At 45.9% G+C, this 16,533-nt stretch overlaps 2 protein-coding genes across 6 annotated transcripts in view; both read right to left on the bottom strand.

Moving 5' to 3' along the window:
- The window catches only part of ctns (cystinosin, lysosomal cystine transporter), an 11,708-nt gene extending 4,936 nt beyond the window's left edge, over positions 1–6,772 (bottom strand). The window contains exons 1-5 of one of the 4 annotated variants that reach the window (XM_069719710.1): positions 6,713–6,772; positions 4,631–4,749; positions 4,299–4,395; positions 494–566; positions 140–230 (exon numbers count right to left, since the gene is read on the bottom strand). In XM_069719710.1, coding sequence (XP_069575811.1) covers positions 140–230; positions 494–566; positions 4,299–4,374 — 240 coding nt within the window. In that variant the 5' untranslated portion in view covers positions 4,375–4,395; positions 4,631–4,749; positions 6,713–6,772. Of the gene's footprint in view, positions 1–139; positions 231–493; positions 567–4,298; positions 4,750–6,704 lie in introns of all 4 variants that reach the window. The other 3 variants (XM_069719709.1, XM_069719711.1, XM_069719712.1) reach the window with 3 other exon arrangements.
- Positions 6,773–10,641: 3,869 nt separating this feature from the next.
- On the bottom strand, positions 10,642–15,480 carry aldh9a1a.1 (aldehyde dehydrogenase 9 family, member A1a, tandem duplicate 1). 2 transcript variants are annotated; one of them, XM_069719717.1, is made up of 12 exons: positions 15,356–15,480; positions 15,059–15,261; positions 14,538–14,683; positions 13,856–13,985; positions 13,305–13,439; positions 12,967–13,163; positions 12,742–12,882; positions 12,473–12,661; positions 11,547–11,634; positions 11,285–11,426; positions 10,983–11,095; positions 10,642–10,889 (listed from the first exon to the last, which is right to left on the bottom strand). In XM_069719717.1, the coding sequence occupies exons 1-12, from the start codon at positions 15,466–15,468 to the stop codon at positions 10,795–10,797; spliced, it is 1,692 nt and encodes a 563-aa protein (XP_069575818.1). In that variant the 5' UTR covers positions 15,469–15,480; the 3' UTR covers positions 10,642–10,794. The 2 variants fall into 2 exon arrangements, with proteins under 2 accessions (XP_069575818.1, XP_069575819.1); XM_069719718.1 differs by lacking the exon at positions 15,356–15,480 and having other exon boundaries at positions 15,059–15,328.
- Between the last annotated feature and the right edge of the window lie 1,053 nt (positions 15,481–16,533).

Raw genomic sequence — 16,533 nt, 5'->3', positions numbered from 1 at the left:
GATCAGATCAAACCTCTTCTCCTTTACTGTTGTTCATCAGACGCATATTTAAATAATATCTCCATATTTAGGGTGATGTCACTCAGGAAGTGGTACAGGTGTGTTGACCATGTGACTGCTGTTTGGTGTCCTGTGTTACCTGCTCAGGTACTGTGATGATCGACGAGTAGTTCCCGCTGGAGCTGTAGGTCACGTTGAAGTGGACCACAGCGGAGCGGTTCAGAGCTGGACTACAGAAACACACATCACAGATGATAGAGACAGTTTATTCAGGGTAATAGTTTATTTTTTAAGTTTCTTTGAGAAGCTGCAGGAAATTGTGTATTTATTTTTTGTTAACTACAAGCCGACAGTTGAAGCTTTTCATTCCCACCATCGTCCTCCTGAGCTGGAATCGCTCCGCTGCCGTCGGGTCTTCAGAAGCAGGAAGTCCCTCCTCCAACACTGACAGTTACAAACGGCTAAATAAATGATCGTGTGTTTCCACGGTTACCTGGCAGCGATCTTGGCGTCGGTCTTGGAGTATTTCTGCAGCGTGACGATCTCGGGAGCAGACAGCCTGGACTCTGCAAGATAAAACAGGAAGTACGACTTAAAGAATGGAAAACATCCAAGATGGCCACAGAAACAATCAGTCAGGTGACTGTTATTAACACACGGCACGTTCCTTTCACCGTCATCATCATCATCATCATCATCATCATCATCATCACGAGGTCGGCTCATGTTTCAGTTTTCAGAACCTGCTCATGTTGAGCAGGATGTTGTTGTTTTAATGGAGGACAGAAGAGTGTAAATAGTGTTGTTGTCATGGTGCCATGTGTAACGATGTGAACGAGAGGTGGTGTAATCCCGACCACGTGTGTGTGAAGGAACGTTTCTGTAGCCCGGACATTGAACTTCTAGCCGTGGGGATGCGCCCTTATTATTTACCGAGGGAGTTCACGTCCGCCATTGTTATCGTTGTTTACATTCCTCCATCAGCCGACGTAGAGGCAGCAGTGGACACCATCCACTACACTGTGTCTAAACTGCAGACTAAGCATCCCGGTGCATTTTTGTTAGTTACTGGAGACTTTAACCAGTCTGGATAAAGTACTGCCAACTGTTCACCAGTATGTTAACTGCCCCACACGGAACAATAAAACCCTGGACCTACTGTATACTAATGCCATGGATGCATACAGTACTACTGCCCTTCCCCCCCTTGGTAGATCAGACCACAACCTGGTCCTGCTGACTCCCAGGTATGTCCCCCTGGTGCAGAGGCAGCCTGTGTCCACCAGGACTGTGAGGAGGCGGACACAGGAGGCTAAAGATGCCCTGCAGGACTGCTTTGAGTCCACGGACTGGGATGTGCTGTGTGGACCACATGGGGAGGACATCAACAGCAGGACGGACTGTATCACAGAATACATCAAATTCTGTGAACACACCACCGTACCATCCCGGACTGGACAATGCTTCCCCAACAACAAGCCGTGGATCACCAGTGACCTGAAAGTTCTTCTTAATCAGAAGAAAGCAGCCTTCAGGTCTGGGGACAGGGAGGAGCTCAGGAGAGTGCAGCGCCACCTGAAGGAGAAGATGAGGGAGGTCAAGGACTCCTACAGGAGGAAGCTGGAGGCCAAACTCCAGCAGAACAACGTGAGGGAGGTGTGGACCGGGATGAAGGAGATTACTGGGTTCAAGGGGAGAGAGAGACAACCAGGGGGAACCTGGAGAGGAACAACCAGGGGGAACCTGGAGAGGAACAACCAGGGGGAACCTGGAGAGGAACAACCAGGGGGAACCTGGAGAGGAACAACCAGGGGGAACCTGGAGAGGAACAACCAGGGGGAACAACCAGGGGGAACCTGGAGAGGAACAACCAGGGGGAACCTGGAGAGGTCAAATGAACTAAACTGTTTCTTCAACAGGTTTAGTTCACCGCCCTCATCTGTCTCCTCCACACCTCACACCTCCAAAACACCTCTGCTGCCTCCCCCCCTCTCCCCTCTGCCCTCCTGGTGAACTGCATAGAGCTCTCAATCTCAAAGGGCTCTTCCTCCATCACCATGACCCCCCCCCCTCTCTCTGTGACGACTGGCCAGGTTAGGAGACAGCTGGAGAGACTCCACCAGCGCAAGGCTGCAGGGCCTGACGGCATCGGCCCCGTGGTCCTGAAGACCTGCGCCGTCCAGCTGGCTGAGGTCCTACAACACCTCTTCAACCTGAGCCTGAAGCAGGAGGAGGTCCCGGTGCTGTGGAAGACGTCCTGCCTGGTTCCTGTCCCCAAGAAGAAGACTCCATCTGGCCTCAACGACTACCGTCCGGTTGCCCTCACATCTCATGTGATGAAGGTGCTGGAGAGGCTGGTCTTGGCCCACCTCAGGCCGCTGGTGAAATCTTCACTGGACCTTCTGCAATTTGCGTACCAGCCTCGTGTGGGAGTGGACGATGCCATCATCTACCTGCTGCAACGAGCTCAGTCTCACCTGGATGGAACCGGTGAATCTGTGAGAATCACTTTCTTTGATTTCTCCAGTGCATTCAACACCATCCAACCACTGCTGCTGAGTGAGAAGCTGCGGGTGGTGGGGGTGGACACGTCCACCGTCTCCTGGATCACTGACTACCTGACAGGCAGACCACAGTTTGTCCGTCTGGGCAGTGTGCTGTCTGATACGGTGGTCAGTGGTACTGGAGCTCCTCAGGGAACTGTCCTGTCTCCTTCCTGTTCACCTTCTACACCACTGACTTCCAGTACAACTCAGAGTCAAGACATCTGCAGAAGTTCTCTGATGACTCTGCAGTGGTAGGATGTATAAGGGATGGACGGGAGGATGAGTACAGGGCAGTAGTGGAGGACTTTGTGGAGTGGGCGGGAAGGAATCACCTGCTCCTGAACGTGGCCAAGACCAGAGAGATGGTGGTCGACTTCAGGAGGAAGACGACGGCTCCACAACCACTGAGAGTTCTGGGAGAGGAGGTGGACATGGTGGAGGAGTACAAGTACCTGAGTGTGTCCATCGACAACAGACTGAAATGGAAGACCAACATCAACGCTGTCTACAAGAAGGTGATGAGTCGACTCTTTTTCTTGAGGAAACTTCAATCCTTCAATGTGTGCAGCGAGATGTTGGAGATGTTCTACCAGTCTGTTGTGGCCAGTGCTTTGTACTTCGCTGTGGTCTGCTGGGGGAGCAGCATTGGAGCCGGTGACACCAACAGACTTAACAAACTGGTTAAGAAGGCCGGCTCCATCATCGGCTACAAACTAGATAGTCTGGAAAAGGTGGTGGAGAGGAGGACGCTGATCAAACTATTGTCCATCTTGGATAATCCTGTCCACCCTCTCAACCACCTGCTGCAGGGACAGCGGAGCACTTTCTCCAAAAGATTCCTCCAGCTCCGCTGCTCAGGAGATCATTCCAGATACAGGAGATCATTCCAGTACACATTCCTGATACAGGAAATCATTCCAGATACAGGAGATCATTCCAGATACAGGAGATCATTCCAGATACAGGAGATCATTCCTGATACAGGAGATCATCATACAGGAGATCATCCTCATTCCTGATACAGATACAGGAGATCATTCCAGATACAGGAGATCATTCCTGAGGAGATCATTCCTGATACAGGAAATCCAGATACAGGAGATCATTCCTGATACAGGAGATCATTCCTGATACAGGAGATCATTCCTGATACAGGAGATCATTCCAGATACAGGAGATCATTCCTGATACAGGAGATCATTCCAGATACAGGAGATCATTCCTGATACAGGAGATCATTCCTGCCGACCGCAATAAGACTGTACAATAACTCACCTCTGGCAAAATCCATCACAGTACAATAACACTGTTGACTGTGTTTCTTGGTTTCTTGCTTGTATATTATATGTATATTATATATATAGATATATACTGTACCGTATGTATATATATATATATATATATATATATGTTGACTGTGTTTATTGGTTTGTTGTATATAATATATATAGATATATAATGTACTGTATATATACTGTATGTACTGTGCATTTTATATTTTATATTTTTTATATTATTTTATTTTATTGCTTTTCTATTATATTATTCTATTCTATTATTATTTTATTCTATTGTTTCTATTATTGCTCCTGTATGTATGCTGTTGTGGTGAAAAAATTTCCCCTCGGGGATTAATAAAGTATATACCTACCTACCTACCTACCTAACCATGGCGACCTCACTTCAACCCACGGGTTCAAAGTGAAGCAGCTGAATTCACTGGAAGTCGTGAAATAACCAAACAGCGCTCACCGGAGACGCTGGCGTTGATCCACAGGAGCAGCAGGAGAACCGGGAGCCGTCTGTCTGCCGAGTCCAGTCCAGCCATCTCTGCAGAACCCGAGGAGACCTGCGGGACACGGAGGACACGCGCTGTGGTAACCAGGGCAACGCACGGTGGTAACCAGGGCAACGCAACTCACAACAGACTTATACAAATAGATCAATCTGATCCAATATTAATATCGTGGTCTGACTGATCCTTGTACTGATCCAGAGTCTGAGTCAGCAGGTTTTCAGAGGGCTGCTCTTCATCACCGTTTGTATAAGTTCTTGTTTTTGGGATTGTAAAGTTGAAGCACAACCTCTTCAGAATCAGCACTGCATATAGTCACCGTCGGATCACAGCAGTCGGTTCAGCTCTTCATCACATCTGATGTGTCTGCTATCAAAGCAGCTGTTTTTTCTTCTGTCACCTGAATGTCTGCAAAGAAAAAGCATCATGAAGCACAGAGGTCTCCACGGTTACGAGTCATATTCCTTTTGCGTTTCCACGAAGCATCTGTCCCGCTCCTGTAAGTTTAATTATCACGTCTCCTCCTACTAACATCCACAAAATGACCCGTTTCACTGTCAGAACTTCGGTCCAGTAAAAGTAGACAATAGGGGAAGTGACCATATTTGGAAGAGCTGAGGGAGGAGCCAGCGGTGGATCTGACCTTCTTATTAGGTCTTCTTGAATCTTCTTTTCTAATGAATGAGGGATTATTTTCAGATGGACCTCCAGAAAACTAAGAAGAAGGAGTGACTTTAGCTAACAACACCGAGATAACTGATGGACACATTTTATTCACTTTGGATTTGATGAGAGAAGTTGAATGGGAGTCTATGGAGCCGGAGGCTTTTTGGAGCCGACCTCTAGTGGCACTCGCTGGTATTGCAGCTGAAGACACTTCTGGATCAGAACCATCTTACAGACCTGAAGCTACGAACTCTTTTAGAAACAGTCTGAGGTTTTATATAAAGTCTGTGGATGTGAGCTCTGACTGTGAAGGACGTCTCCTCCGACTAACATCCACAAAATGACTCATTTCACCGTCAGAACTTCGGTTCAGTAACATTTGGAAAAGCTGCATGATTGAATCATTTTATTTCCTCGAAGATTAGGTTGGAGTTAAACAGTCACAGTGTGCTCGGTGTGTATTTATCCAGTCAGGGTGGGAATGTGTCAGCAGACAGCAGCTGTAGAAACTTTACCTGAAGGTTCATGGACTTGTTTGGTGTTAATTTAACTATAACTTCAAAAAATATATCTATATTTCTAAAAGTCCTCAGCTCAGCTTCGTAGAGCATCTCAACAGTTTGATAGGTAGAGATCAACATTAAAGGGGCAGTGCAGAATATATCAGCCGGGAAACCCCTTCAGCTTTGGTGAATAAACTTCTACTTCTTCAAGTCAAGTCGCTGTCTGCAGCCTCCTTTATTGAGCTGAAATAATTTCCCTGAGACTTTATAAATATCACCGAGTACACTGCTCACTCCGGGCAACATTACATCTAAAGACAATCCCATATGGCAGAAAACATCTGGATCCATTAAACTGAGAGGAATCTAGTCTTTTAAAAAGTGCTGAGTCATCAGAGAGCTGGCATGAGGAAAAACAGAAACGATGATTACATCTGGTTTCAGTGAAGAGTTTAATTTACAGGAATAGTCAAGAAAACCAATAAGTGAAACGTCTGATTGATGAATCTGTGTTGTAGAGAACTGAAGGCTTTATTAAAGTAGAAACAAAAGGAATCGTATGTTCATGAGGACTTTAATCCAATCAGTTCTGCTTCAGGATGTTTTTCAGACTTTTCCAATTATACACACTAGTTTTCATAATACTACTGGAAAGAGTTAAACACAGATTTATGATTATTATTACTATGTTCTGCAGTGAGCCAATCAAAGCAGAGATTCACAGGAACATAGAAACAAATCTTTGTTTTCTTCTGACGACACAAAGAACTTTATTTATTTTCCTCAGAAAGTTTCATCATTTAAAAACCTGGATGAATGAAATCTGCTGTGAAACAATCCTCAACAAGCTTTTTAATGAATTAAGATCCAACTTCAGAAAACACTCTTAAACATGCACATCTTCAGCTTCGGCTGAATTCCTGTTGCAGAACTTCACATCGACTGAAACATGTTTTGTGTGTTAACAACAAAAACCATTCAAATCAACTCAGACAGATTAATTATGAACATGTTGATATGAAGCATCATATTGATCATTAATATGATGCTTCATATCAACATGTTGGTTTATAAACTCCGTCTCACAGCTGGAAGATGCGACATAAACCCGCCGGTGAGTTTTTAAACTTCATCTGTTCGGAGCCTGAGAAACATTGAATTGATCTGAACCAGTGAAACGTAATAATTAAAAACACCTTTACCTGAGTTGTGTTGCTTCAGCTGCTTCCGCAGCAGGTCACGAGCCCTTTCTTCTGCCTTTTCTTCTTCGTTGCTTTTTAGGGCGTTTAACAACCAGCTGTTCGGGTACTTTACCGCCCCCTGCCGCTCCGAGTGTGAACTACAGGTCAAATCTGTCGAGAAACTTCAGTGCAGTGAAGAAACTTAAATCTGTCAGATAGACTCACAGAAAGTTCTCCTGCTCAGCAGCTTTATTCAAGTTTTAACACTGAGCTCCAAGATTTGACTCATTTGTTGTTATATGTGGTAGAATGAGCTCCCCACCGACATCAGGACAGCAGAAACTCTGAACATCCACAAACTAAAAACACCTCCTCCTCTCCCCCTCCTCCTCCGCCTCCCTCCTTCACCTTGAACAGTAGAACTTTAGTATCTTCAAATAGAACTTACTGATAGAACTTTGTAGTTTGGCTTTCTGGAATTGTATTTACTTGATTCCTGTTGTTCTGGTTTTGTACCCTCATGGTTGAAATGAACTTATTGTAAGTCTTTGGATAAAAGAGTCAGATAAATGTAATGTAATGTTATATACAGTGGGTACGGAAAGTATTCAGACCCTTTTAAATTTTCCACTCTTTGTTTCATTGCAGCCATTTGCTCAAATCAAAAAAGTTCATTTTATTTCTCATTAATGTACACTCAGCACCCCATCTTGACAGACAAAAAACAGAAATGTAGACATTTGTGCAAATTTATTCAAAAAGAAAAACTGAAATATCACATGGTCATAAGTATTCAGACCCTTTGCTGTGACACTCATATTTAACTCACATGCTGTCCATTTCTTCTGATCCTCCTTGAGATGGTTCTACTCCTTCATTGGAGTCCAGCTGTGTTTAATTAAACTGATTGGACTTGATTAGGAAAGGCACACACCTGTCTATATAAGACCTTACAGCTCACAGTGCATGTCAGAGCAAATGAGAATCATGAGGTCGAAGGAACTGTCCAAGGAGCTCAGAGACAGAGTTGTGGCAAGGCACAGATCTGGCCAAGGTTACAAAATAATTTCTGCAGCACTCAAGGTTCCTAAGAGCACAGTGGCCTCCATAATCCTTAAATGGAAGAAGTTTGGGACGACCAGAACTCTTCCTAGACCTGGCCGTCCAGCCAAACTGAGCAATCGTGGGAGAAGAGCCTTGGTGAGAGAGGTAAAGAAGAACCCAAAGATCACTGTGGCTGAGCTCCAGAGATGCAGTAGGGAGATGGGAGAAAGTTCCACAAAGTCAACTATCACTGCAGCCCTCCACCAGTCGGGGCTTTATGGCAGAGTGGCCCGACGGAAGCCTCTCCTCAGTGCAAGACATATGAAAGCCCGCATAGAGTTTGACAAAAAACACATGAAGGACTCCCAGACTATGAGAAATAAGATTCTCTGGTCTGATGAGACCAAGATTGAACTTTTTGGTGTTAATTCTAAGCGGTATGTGTGGAGAAAACCAGGCACTGCTCATCACCTGCCCAATACAATCCCAACAGTGAAACATGGTGGTGGCAGCATCATGCTATGGGGGTGTTTTTCAGCTGCAGGGACAGGACGACTGGTTGCAATTGAAGGAAAGATGAATGCGGCCAAGTACAGAGATATCCTGGAAGAAAACCTCTTCCAGAGTGCTCTGGACCTCAGACTGGGCCGAAGGTTCACCTTCCAACAAGACAATGACCCGAAGCACACAGCTAAAATAACAAAGGAGTGGCTTGGGAACAACTCTGTGACCATTCTTGACTGGCCCAGCCAGAGCCCTGACCTAAACCCAATGGAGCATCTCTGGAGAGACCTGAAAATGGCTGTCCACCAACGTTCACCATCCAACCTGACGGAACTGGAGAGGATCTGCAAGGAAGAATGGCAGAGGATCCCCAAATCCAGGTGTGAAAAGCTTGTTGCATCATTCCCAAGAAGACTCATGGCTGTACGAGTTCAAAAGGGTGCTTCTACTCAATACTGAGCAAAGGGTCTGAATACTTATGACCATGTGATATTTCAGCTTTTCTTTTTTAATAAATTTGCAGAAATTTCTACATTTCTGTTTTTTTCTGTCAACATGGGGTGCTGAGTGTACATTAATGAGAAATAAAATGAACCTTTTTGATTTTAGCAAATGGCTGCAATGAAACAAAGAGTGAAAAATGTAAAGGGGTCTGAATACTTTCCGTACCCACTGTATATGTGATAGAATCTCTGACTGCAGGAGTTTTACTGTAAGTCCATACAGAAACCTGCAGATGTTTAAGAAGAGTCAGAGCAGAGCCACGATCACTGCCGACGTTTCCGCTTCCAGCTCCTCTCCTGACTGGAACTGAAAAACATTCACGCTTCAAATGAGTCCAGATGACTGAATGACTTCAAGTGTGTTGAAATTTTGCTTTTAAAAAGTATAATTCTTAGAAGAAAAAAACAAAACATTTTTATTACAAGAAATAATATTAAGTATTGCTGCAAGGGTTGAAAAATACACTGAAATATATTTTTTTATTTTTATTTAAAGAATACAAAATTATATTAAATGAGATCAACTTTTTAAACTTAACATTTTGCACTGGTGTCACTGCTCCTCATGTTTTCATTAAGGTGCACCCACTAATTCTCACTTCAGCTCTCGGTACGATAATAAAGTAATAAAGCGTCTCCACACTGGTGATGTACTAACACATGTTGATGATTGAAGATTCAAACTGAGTCCTGCTCTCTCCTCCACAGCAGGTTCAAAAAGGACAACTTCACTGGTCCTTGGAATAAACTGCAGCTCAGTCGAGTCACTACAATACGAAAAATGTGTCCACAGAAGTCACAGGACTGAAGGGTTAATGTTTCAGAAAGTTCACATTGTGGAGAAACAGCCTGAAGTATGTGCAGACAAGAATTAAACACCTCCACTGCTTCCCCTCTCCCTCCTCCCCCTCCTGGTGAGCTGCATAGAAATCAAACATCAAAGGGCTCATCCACCATTGATGCCTTCCCTCAGTTGTCAGTGTATAAGGAGATGGTTCCAGATACAGGAGATGGTTCCAGATACAGGAGATCATTCCTGATACAGGAGATGGTTCCAGATACAGGAGATCATTCCAGATACAGGAGATGGTTCCAGATACAGGAGATCATTCCAGATACAGGAGATGGTTCCAGATACAGGAGATCATTCCAGATACAGGAGATGGTTCCAGATACAGGAGATCATTCCTGATACAGGTACAGGAGATGGTTCCCGATACAGGAGATGGTTCCAGATACAGGAGATGGTTCCTGATACAGGAGATGGTTCCAGATACAGGAGATGGTTCCTGATACAGGAGATCATTCCTGATACATGAGATCGTTCCTGATACATGAGATCGTTCCTGATACAGGAGATGGTACCTGATACAGGAGATGGTTCCAGATACAGGAGATGGTTCCAGATACAGGTACAGGAGATGGTTCCCGATACAGGAGATGGTTCCAGATACAGGAGATGGTTCCAGATACAGGAGATGGTTCCAGATACAGGAGATCGTTCCTGATACATGAGATCGTTCCTGATACATGAGATCGTTCCTGATACATGAGATCGATACATGAGATCGTTCCTGATACAGGGGATGGTACCTGATACAGGAGATGGTTCCAGATACATGAGATGTTTCCAGATACAGGAGATCGTTCCTGATACAGGAAATCGTTCCAGATACAGGAGATGGTTCCAGATACAGGAAATCGTTCCAGATACAGGAGATGGTTCTCGATACAGATCTATCTATCTATTATCTATCTAATAGGTACATGCAGGTAGAGCTCTGCACACCGCAGGCTGCTGTCAGTCCAACCCCCCCCCCAGCCCCAAACATCCTTCCCCCCCATCAAAGTCCCGCCCCCCCTTCAGTCGAATCATACTTCTGTTAGGAGACAAGTAAATATGTTTTTTAATATGTATTCAAAGCCAGAATGTGTGCACCCTCTGACTGCTGAACGTCAGGTGTTGGAGTTACAGAACATGTGAAGAGGAAGAGCGCTGCGTCTACATGGAGATCAGCAGGATGAAGAAGCAGGTCTGCAGTCTGGATGAGTTCAGAAGAGGCTGTCTACGTCACCCATCTCCACCACCACAGTCTTCAGCTGGGAGTAGTACTCGATGGTCACCTGGCCGTTCTCTCTTCCGAAGCCTGCGGAGGTCAGAGGTCGCCTGTCAGTTTTACTTACTCTGCAAATACACTCCAGTCCGCATGCTGCAATAAAGAGCGTTTCAAACATCCCACCTGAATTCTTGTACCCTCCGAACGGCACCTCCACCGGGCTAATGTTGTAGTTGTTGATGAAGCAGGTTCCTGCCTCCATCTTCTCAGCCACACGATGTGCTCGAGAAATATCCCTGCAGGCACAGACCAACACATTTCAAGACGAAACTAAATCAATAGCTGCAGCTACTGTTGTGCAATAATTCAACTTGGCTTTTTTGTTTTTTTACTGGCTCTGAGCTGCAGCCAGCAGAATGCAATAAACTCCTTATCTTCAGGAGCGGCGCTGTTACACCACACGGAAAGAAAGGACCTCGGCTGACCTGGTGAACACTCCAGAGGCCAGTCCGAAGGTGGTGTCGTTGGCCCGTCGGATCACTTCCTCCTCTGTGTCGAACAGCATGACGGACATGACGGGGCCAAAGATCTCCTCCTTCACACAAGTCATGTTGTCCGTGCAGTTATCTGAGGTGAGACAAAGGACTGGCTGTACACATGCTGGGAACTGGGACACTAATAGAGTGACATCGACATCATGATCATCATCATCATCATCATCAGTAGCTGAAGTGGGTTCAGACGTACCGAGCACACAAGGGGACATGAAATACCCTCCCTTCAGTTTGGGGTCAGTGGGGACGAAAGGCTGTCCTCCACAGAGGACTCTGGCTCCCTGCAGGAACAAACCTGTCCGTCAAACAGTTGTGAAAACTAAACCTCCATTATCATAACTGCATTATGGTTATGTGACAGGAATGCTATTAAAGCTGATTAACAACCGTTTCAACAGTTATTCAGCTTTCTCTAAACCAGCCGTCTCCATCCTATTTTCATTCACCGTGAACAAACTGATACTCAACACACACATTTAGTATCATAACAGCTTCAATTCAACAGCATGTTTTTTTTCCTGTATTGATTTCTTTGTTTTCAATTGCTGGCGCTCATATCTGTTGTAAAAAACAAACAAGGTTCATCAGTTAGTTTTCACTTTTCTTTCTTTTAATTTGAAAAGCCGCGACTTTCAGCCGACCTGCGGGCGTAACTTTGATCTCTCACTCTCACTCACTCACTCACTCACTCAGTGACAGACAGTCTTTATAGCTCCGCCCCCTCTGTTGTGGTTCAGCTGGAAATATAGTATTTGTTATTGACCTAATTTCATGAGCAGCCGTTTGTTTCCAGCTCAGTGAGAGTCTCTGCTGTGTTTCTGTCCTCTGATCTCTGTGTCTCACTGTGGGCGGAGCTCCACCTCAGCAGACACAGGTGGGAGGGAGCGAGGGGAGCTTGTCCACTCGTTAAGCCATTGTACGATCGTGCCATTCTCGTCAGAGAGGTTAATATATTCAATAATAAAAGAATGAGGGAATAGATCACCAAATAGGCCCAAGCAAGCCTGTGTGTGAGAAACACTGCACATTGGTCAAACCTTAAGCGAGCAACTCAAGAACGGATGGCGAGCTGCTGGTAGCTCTTGAGTGAAACCAAAGGTGGAAGGATGACTGACGCACCTCTTTCTTGGCCTGGCTGACGTACCCCAGCACTTTCTCCAGCTGCGGTTTGCTGATCAGAGCTCCCATCCGAGTGGCGTTGAGCAGCGGGTCGCCCACAGGGATGGCCTGGGTCCTCTTGACAACTTCTTCCAGGAACTGTGGCATGATCTCTTTCTGCACATACACCCTGGTCCCGTTGCAGCACACCTGTATATATTTCCGACAGACATTGTAAAAGCTGTCGTGGATCAGGTGGAGCTGTAAACGTCAGAACCCTGCAGCCTCACCTGCCCCTGTGTCAGGAAGTTGGCCATGAGTGCCCCCTTCACCGCGTTCTCCAGCTCACAGTCTTTGAAGATGACGAGGGGAGATTTCCCTCCGAGCTCCAGAGTCACCTGCTTCACCCCCTTCGCAGACATTTCCATGACCTGAGAGCAGAGACGAGCAGAGGAGGTGGTCTGAGGGTGTCGGTTCAAACGACCACGATAACGGCAATACGGCGGCGTCTGTACCTTCTTTCCTGTCGGGACGCTGCCGGTGAAGGAGACCTTGGCCACCTTCGGGTGATGGCAGAGCAGTGTGCCGGTCTCTGCTCCTCCTTGGACCACACAGAAGAGCCCATCAGGAACGCCGGCCTCCTTGTAGATCTCAGCCAGTATGACAGCAGTCACAGGAGTCATCGGGGAGGGCTTGAACACCATGGCGTTACCTGACAAACAAAACCCCGCGTCAACGTGGAACGTCCCGCTCTGAAATATAACTCATTTAAATGTAGCAGCCTTCAGGTGAATACCAGCAGAGGCCAGCTATGTCGAGGTGTTAAAAAGGTGATGTAATACATCGAACTCACCACATGCCAGAGCGGGAGCAGACTTCCACGATGCGATCTGGAAGGGGTAGTTCCACGCACCGATACCTGCACACACGCCCAGCGGCTCCCGCCGGGTGTACGCAAACGCTCCGCCGGGCAGCTGGATGTGCTGGCCTGCAGTGGACGACATCCCAGCGTTAAAACAACATCAAGGTAGGGCTGGGCCATGTGGCCTTCAAATAATACCTGGAAATATTCTCTAAAGCACTTCAGGAATGCTTAATTTAATGCATTAAAATAACACCAGAATGATGATTCTTGTTTATATTCATTAGTGTTTTTTATTGGAACAATTTCAGACTTGCATGTAAAAATGGGAAAATCATAACCAAGTTAAATTTAACAAAACAGTATTTATTCAATAACAATCCAATTGGTTGTTTAAGGGGACATTTTATATGAATAAATGTTTACTCTATGTCTGGGATAGAGTCATTTAATACATCCTACATGGAGTATATTCCATACGTCGCCCACCCCTACCTGAAGGTAAGGTACTGAGCTTTCTAACACGGTGTTGGTGCACCGACCTGCGAGGGTACCGGCCAGGCCGGCGTAGTACTCGATGCACTGCCAGGCGATGTCAATATCCACCAGCGCTTCAGTGATGGACTTGCCGTTGTTGATCACTTCTAGCTTTGCAATCTTCTCCCTTCTTTCCTAGTTTTATGTAAAAAAAAAAAACACGAGAGAAGTAATTTACAATGCTCGTGATTTAGTGCCATTACATGTGTATAACTTTGAGATTACATAACGACAGACTGAGTGAGGCGAAACCCTCCATGTGACCTCAAACAGCCGACGCAGACAACAAAAGGTTGATCATGTGTAGAAGTAGGTCAGCAGTGAGGGAGGGGCGAGTCGTGCTTTCAATGAATAACTCGTGGCTCATGCATGTTTGCAGCTGTCGGCTGATTTATGTTGCGCAACACTGAAACCAAACGTGCCCTGTGTTCCCAACTGCATACTAGTTCTTTTTACTTGTAGTATGGATTACAGATACCCTTAAAAAAAGTATCTACTGTTGCATGTAGTATGTGTACAATTGGGACATACTACTTCATATGTAGTAGAACATCCTGGTACTTTTGGCATCCGATGTCTAACATAGGGAGTATTGGGACAGACTGAATCTTTTTCTGGCGTACTAAATAGTGTGGTAGTTTGGATGTAGGAGCGCTGGCAGGGTAGTTTTTGTGCTGACCGTCTCACCCTGATGATGCGGGCGGCCTCCAGCATCACCCGCGCCCTCTCCATGCCCGCCATCTTGCTCCATTTCAGGTAGGCGCCGTGGGCGCTCTGTATGGCCTCGTCCACCTCCGCGGCCCCGCAGGGGACCATCTGACACAAGACACGGCCTGCAAGAACCACAACAACTGGTCAGAGACAGCTGAGCTCACAACACTGGTAGAAGTACTCAGATCCTTTTACTTCTGGCAAAAAATACTCCAAAGTCCTGCATGAAAGAAGCTATTCAAGTAAAAGTACAGTAGTATCAGCATCAACATGTGGTTAAAGTATTGCAGTAAGTCTCTTTTTTGTTTCTTTTCTTTAACATTTATTCAGTTTCAGATGGCAGAGTAATCTCAGCCCACCACAGAAGAAGAACGGGAGGGTTTCCGTGCAGCTGACTCCTAACCTCTGCATAGTTACGGTACATTTGAATCATGAATGTTGTCTTTAAAACGTGACTCTGTAGAAGGAGTTCACTGAACCCTCGGTTATATATTCACCGGTGGCGGGTTCGAACACGGGCTCGGCGTCTTTCTCCTGCCCGCCTTTCACTCGCTTCCCGGCCCAGAAATTCAGCGGCTCCGTGACCACCACGGTTCCCGTCGAGGCTCCGGGCATCGAGTCGAGAGTTGACTGGGCCATGTTCCGTAAAACTGAGACCTTCAGCGAAGTTACCGACACATTCAGTCCCGCCGTAGGAGACCTGACCTGGCACGAGGAAGAGCAGCACGCGCAGGGGATTTACATACAGCAGCAAATAAACCAAATAAACCAAATAAACCAAATAAACCAAAAACAGATGACAGCTCACCGTTTGAGCTCCTGCAGACAGACTGGATGGGACGTGGATGGGACGTGGACAGCAGGACAGCAGGGAACACGAAGACTTCACGCTCGGGCACGGCTCCATCGGGCTGGGACGGAATCCGTTTTAGGGGGCGTCTCATTTCTGTTGTCTTGTGTCCTCATCTGATAAATAGGAAGTCAGGGCGACAGGAAGAGCCCTGATTTTGGCTGACTGACACTTTCATGTCTTACGGTCTCTTCTAGACCAGGGGGGTCAAACTCATTTTAGTGAAGGGGCCACATACTGCCCACTTTCATCTCAAATGAGCCAGACCAGTAAAATCATAGCATAATAACGCATACATAACTACAATATCTCTCTATGTTTAAATCATTGGTGAAGGTTTTTGGATGATAAATCCTATTTTAAGGTCTTTCTACAATAAACTAGAAACATAAAGACCAAAAACTCAGACATCAGCCCACTGTTTATCTGCCCCGGCTCTCCTCTGCAGATTCCCTCGCTTTGTAAACGCGTCACAAAGCGAGCAGTGAGCTGCTGCCTCCGGAGCAGACGTCGCATTTACGGTTTTTGAAGCAATTACTGGATCGATTAAAAAAATTACAAAATGTTTATACTCATAAACCTCCAAATTCTCATAGAAATGCAATTTATGTCTTTCTGTAATTTTCACACTTAGCAAAGTCATCCGGTGGGCCGGATCCGGCCCGCAGGCCGTATGTTTGACACCCCTGTTCTAGAGAGACCAATTGAAGTCACAGTTCTGATATTTTTGTAAATTTATTAAAAATTAGAAGCTGATTGAGGTCAGATGTATCCTGTTTATTTATTTATTGTCCTTAAGATGTGTGTAAAACCTGACTGGAGACCAGCTGAGACAAACTGAGGGGACTGGACAGAGTTTAGAAAGACACCCACCTGTAATAAGGCTAAATCCAAATGTCCTTCCTCTGGACCTGCAGACTGGGTGACGTGTTTACTGTCATCATGTCATGTATCAGCAGCTGATAGACAGGCCTAGAGACTGGCTTTGGAAATTGGCTGACAGTCCACTTGAGGCCGCTTGTGGACTGAATGAACGGCGGGTCTGGACCTTCCTCAGCACTCGCTCACCTTCCGGGAACGCGGCCCCACTAAAGATCTCACATTTCACACTGCATGTCAGGA

The sequence above is a fragment of the Brachyistius frenatus genome, unplaced genomic scaffold, assembly GCF_029030835.1.
Source record: "Brachyistius frenatus isolate BFR_SWC_R1_liver_20210118 unplaced genomic scaffold, ASM2903083v1 Contig_221, whole genome shotgun sequence".
NCBI classification, from domain to species: domain Eukaryota; kingdom Metazoa; phylum Chordata; class Actinopteri; family Embiotocidae; genus Brachyistius; species Brachyistius frenatus.
Note: the sequence above shows the minus strand (reverse complement) of the source record. Positions and strands in the feature narration are given on the sequence as shown.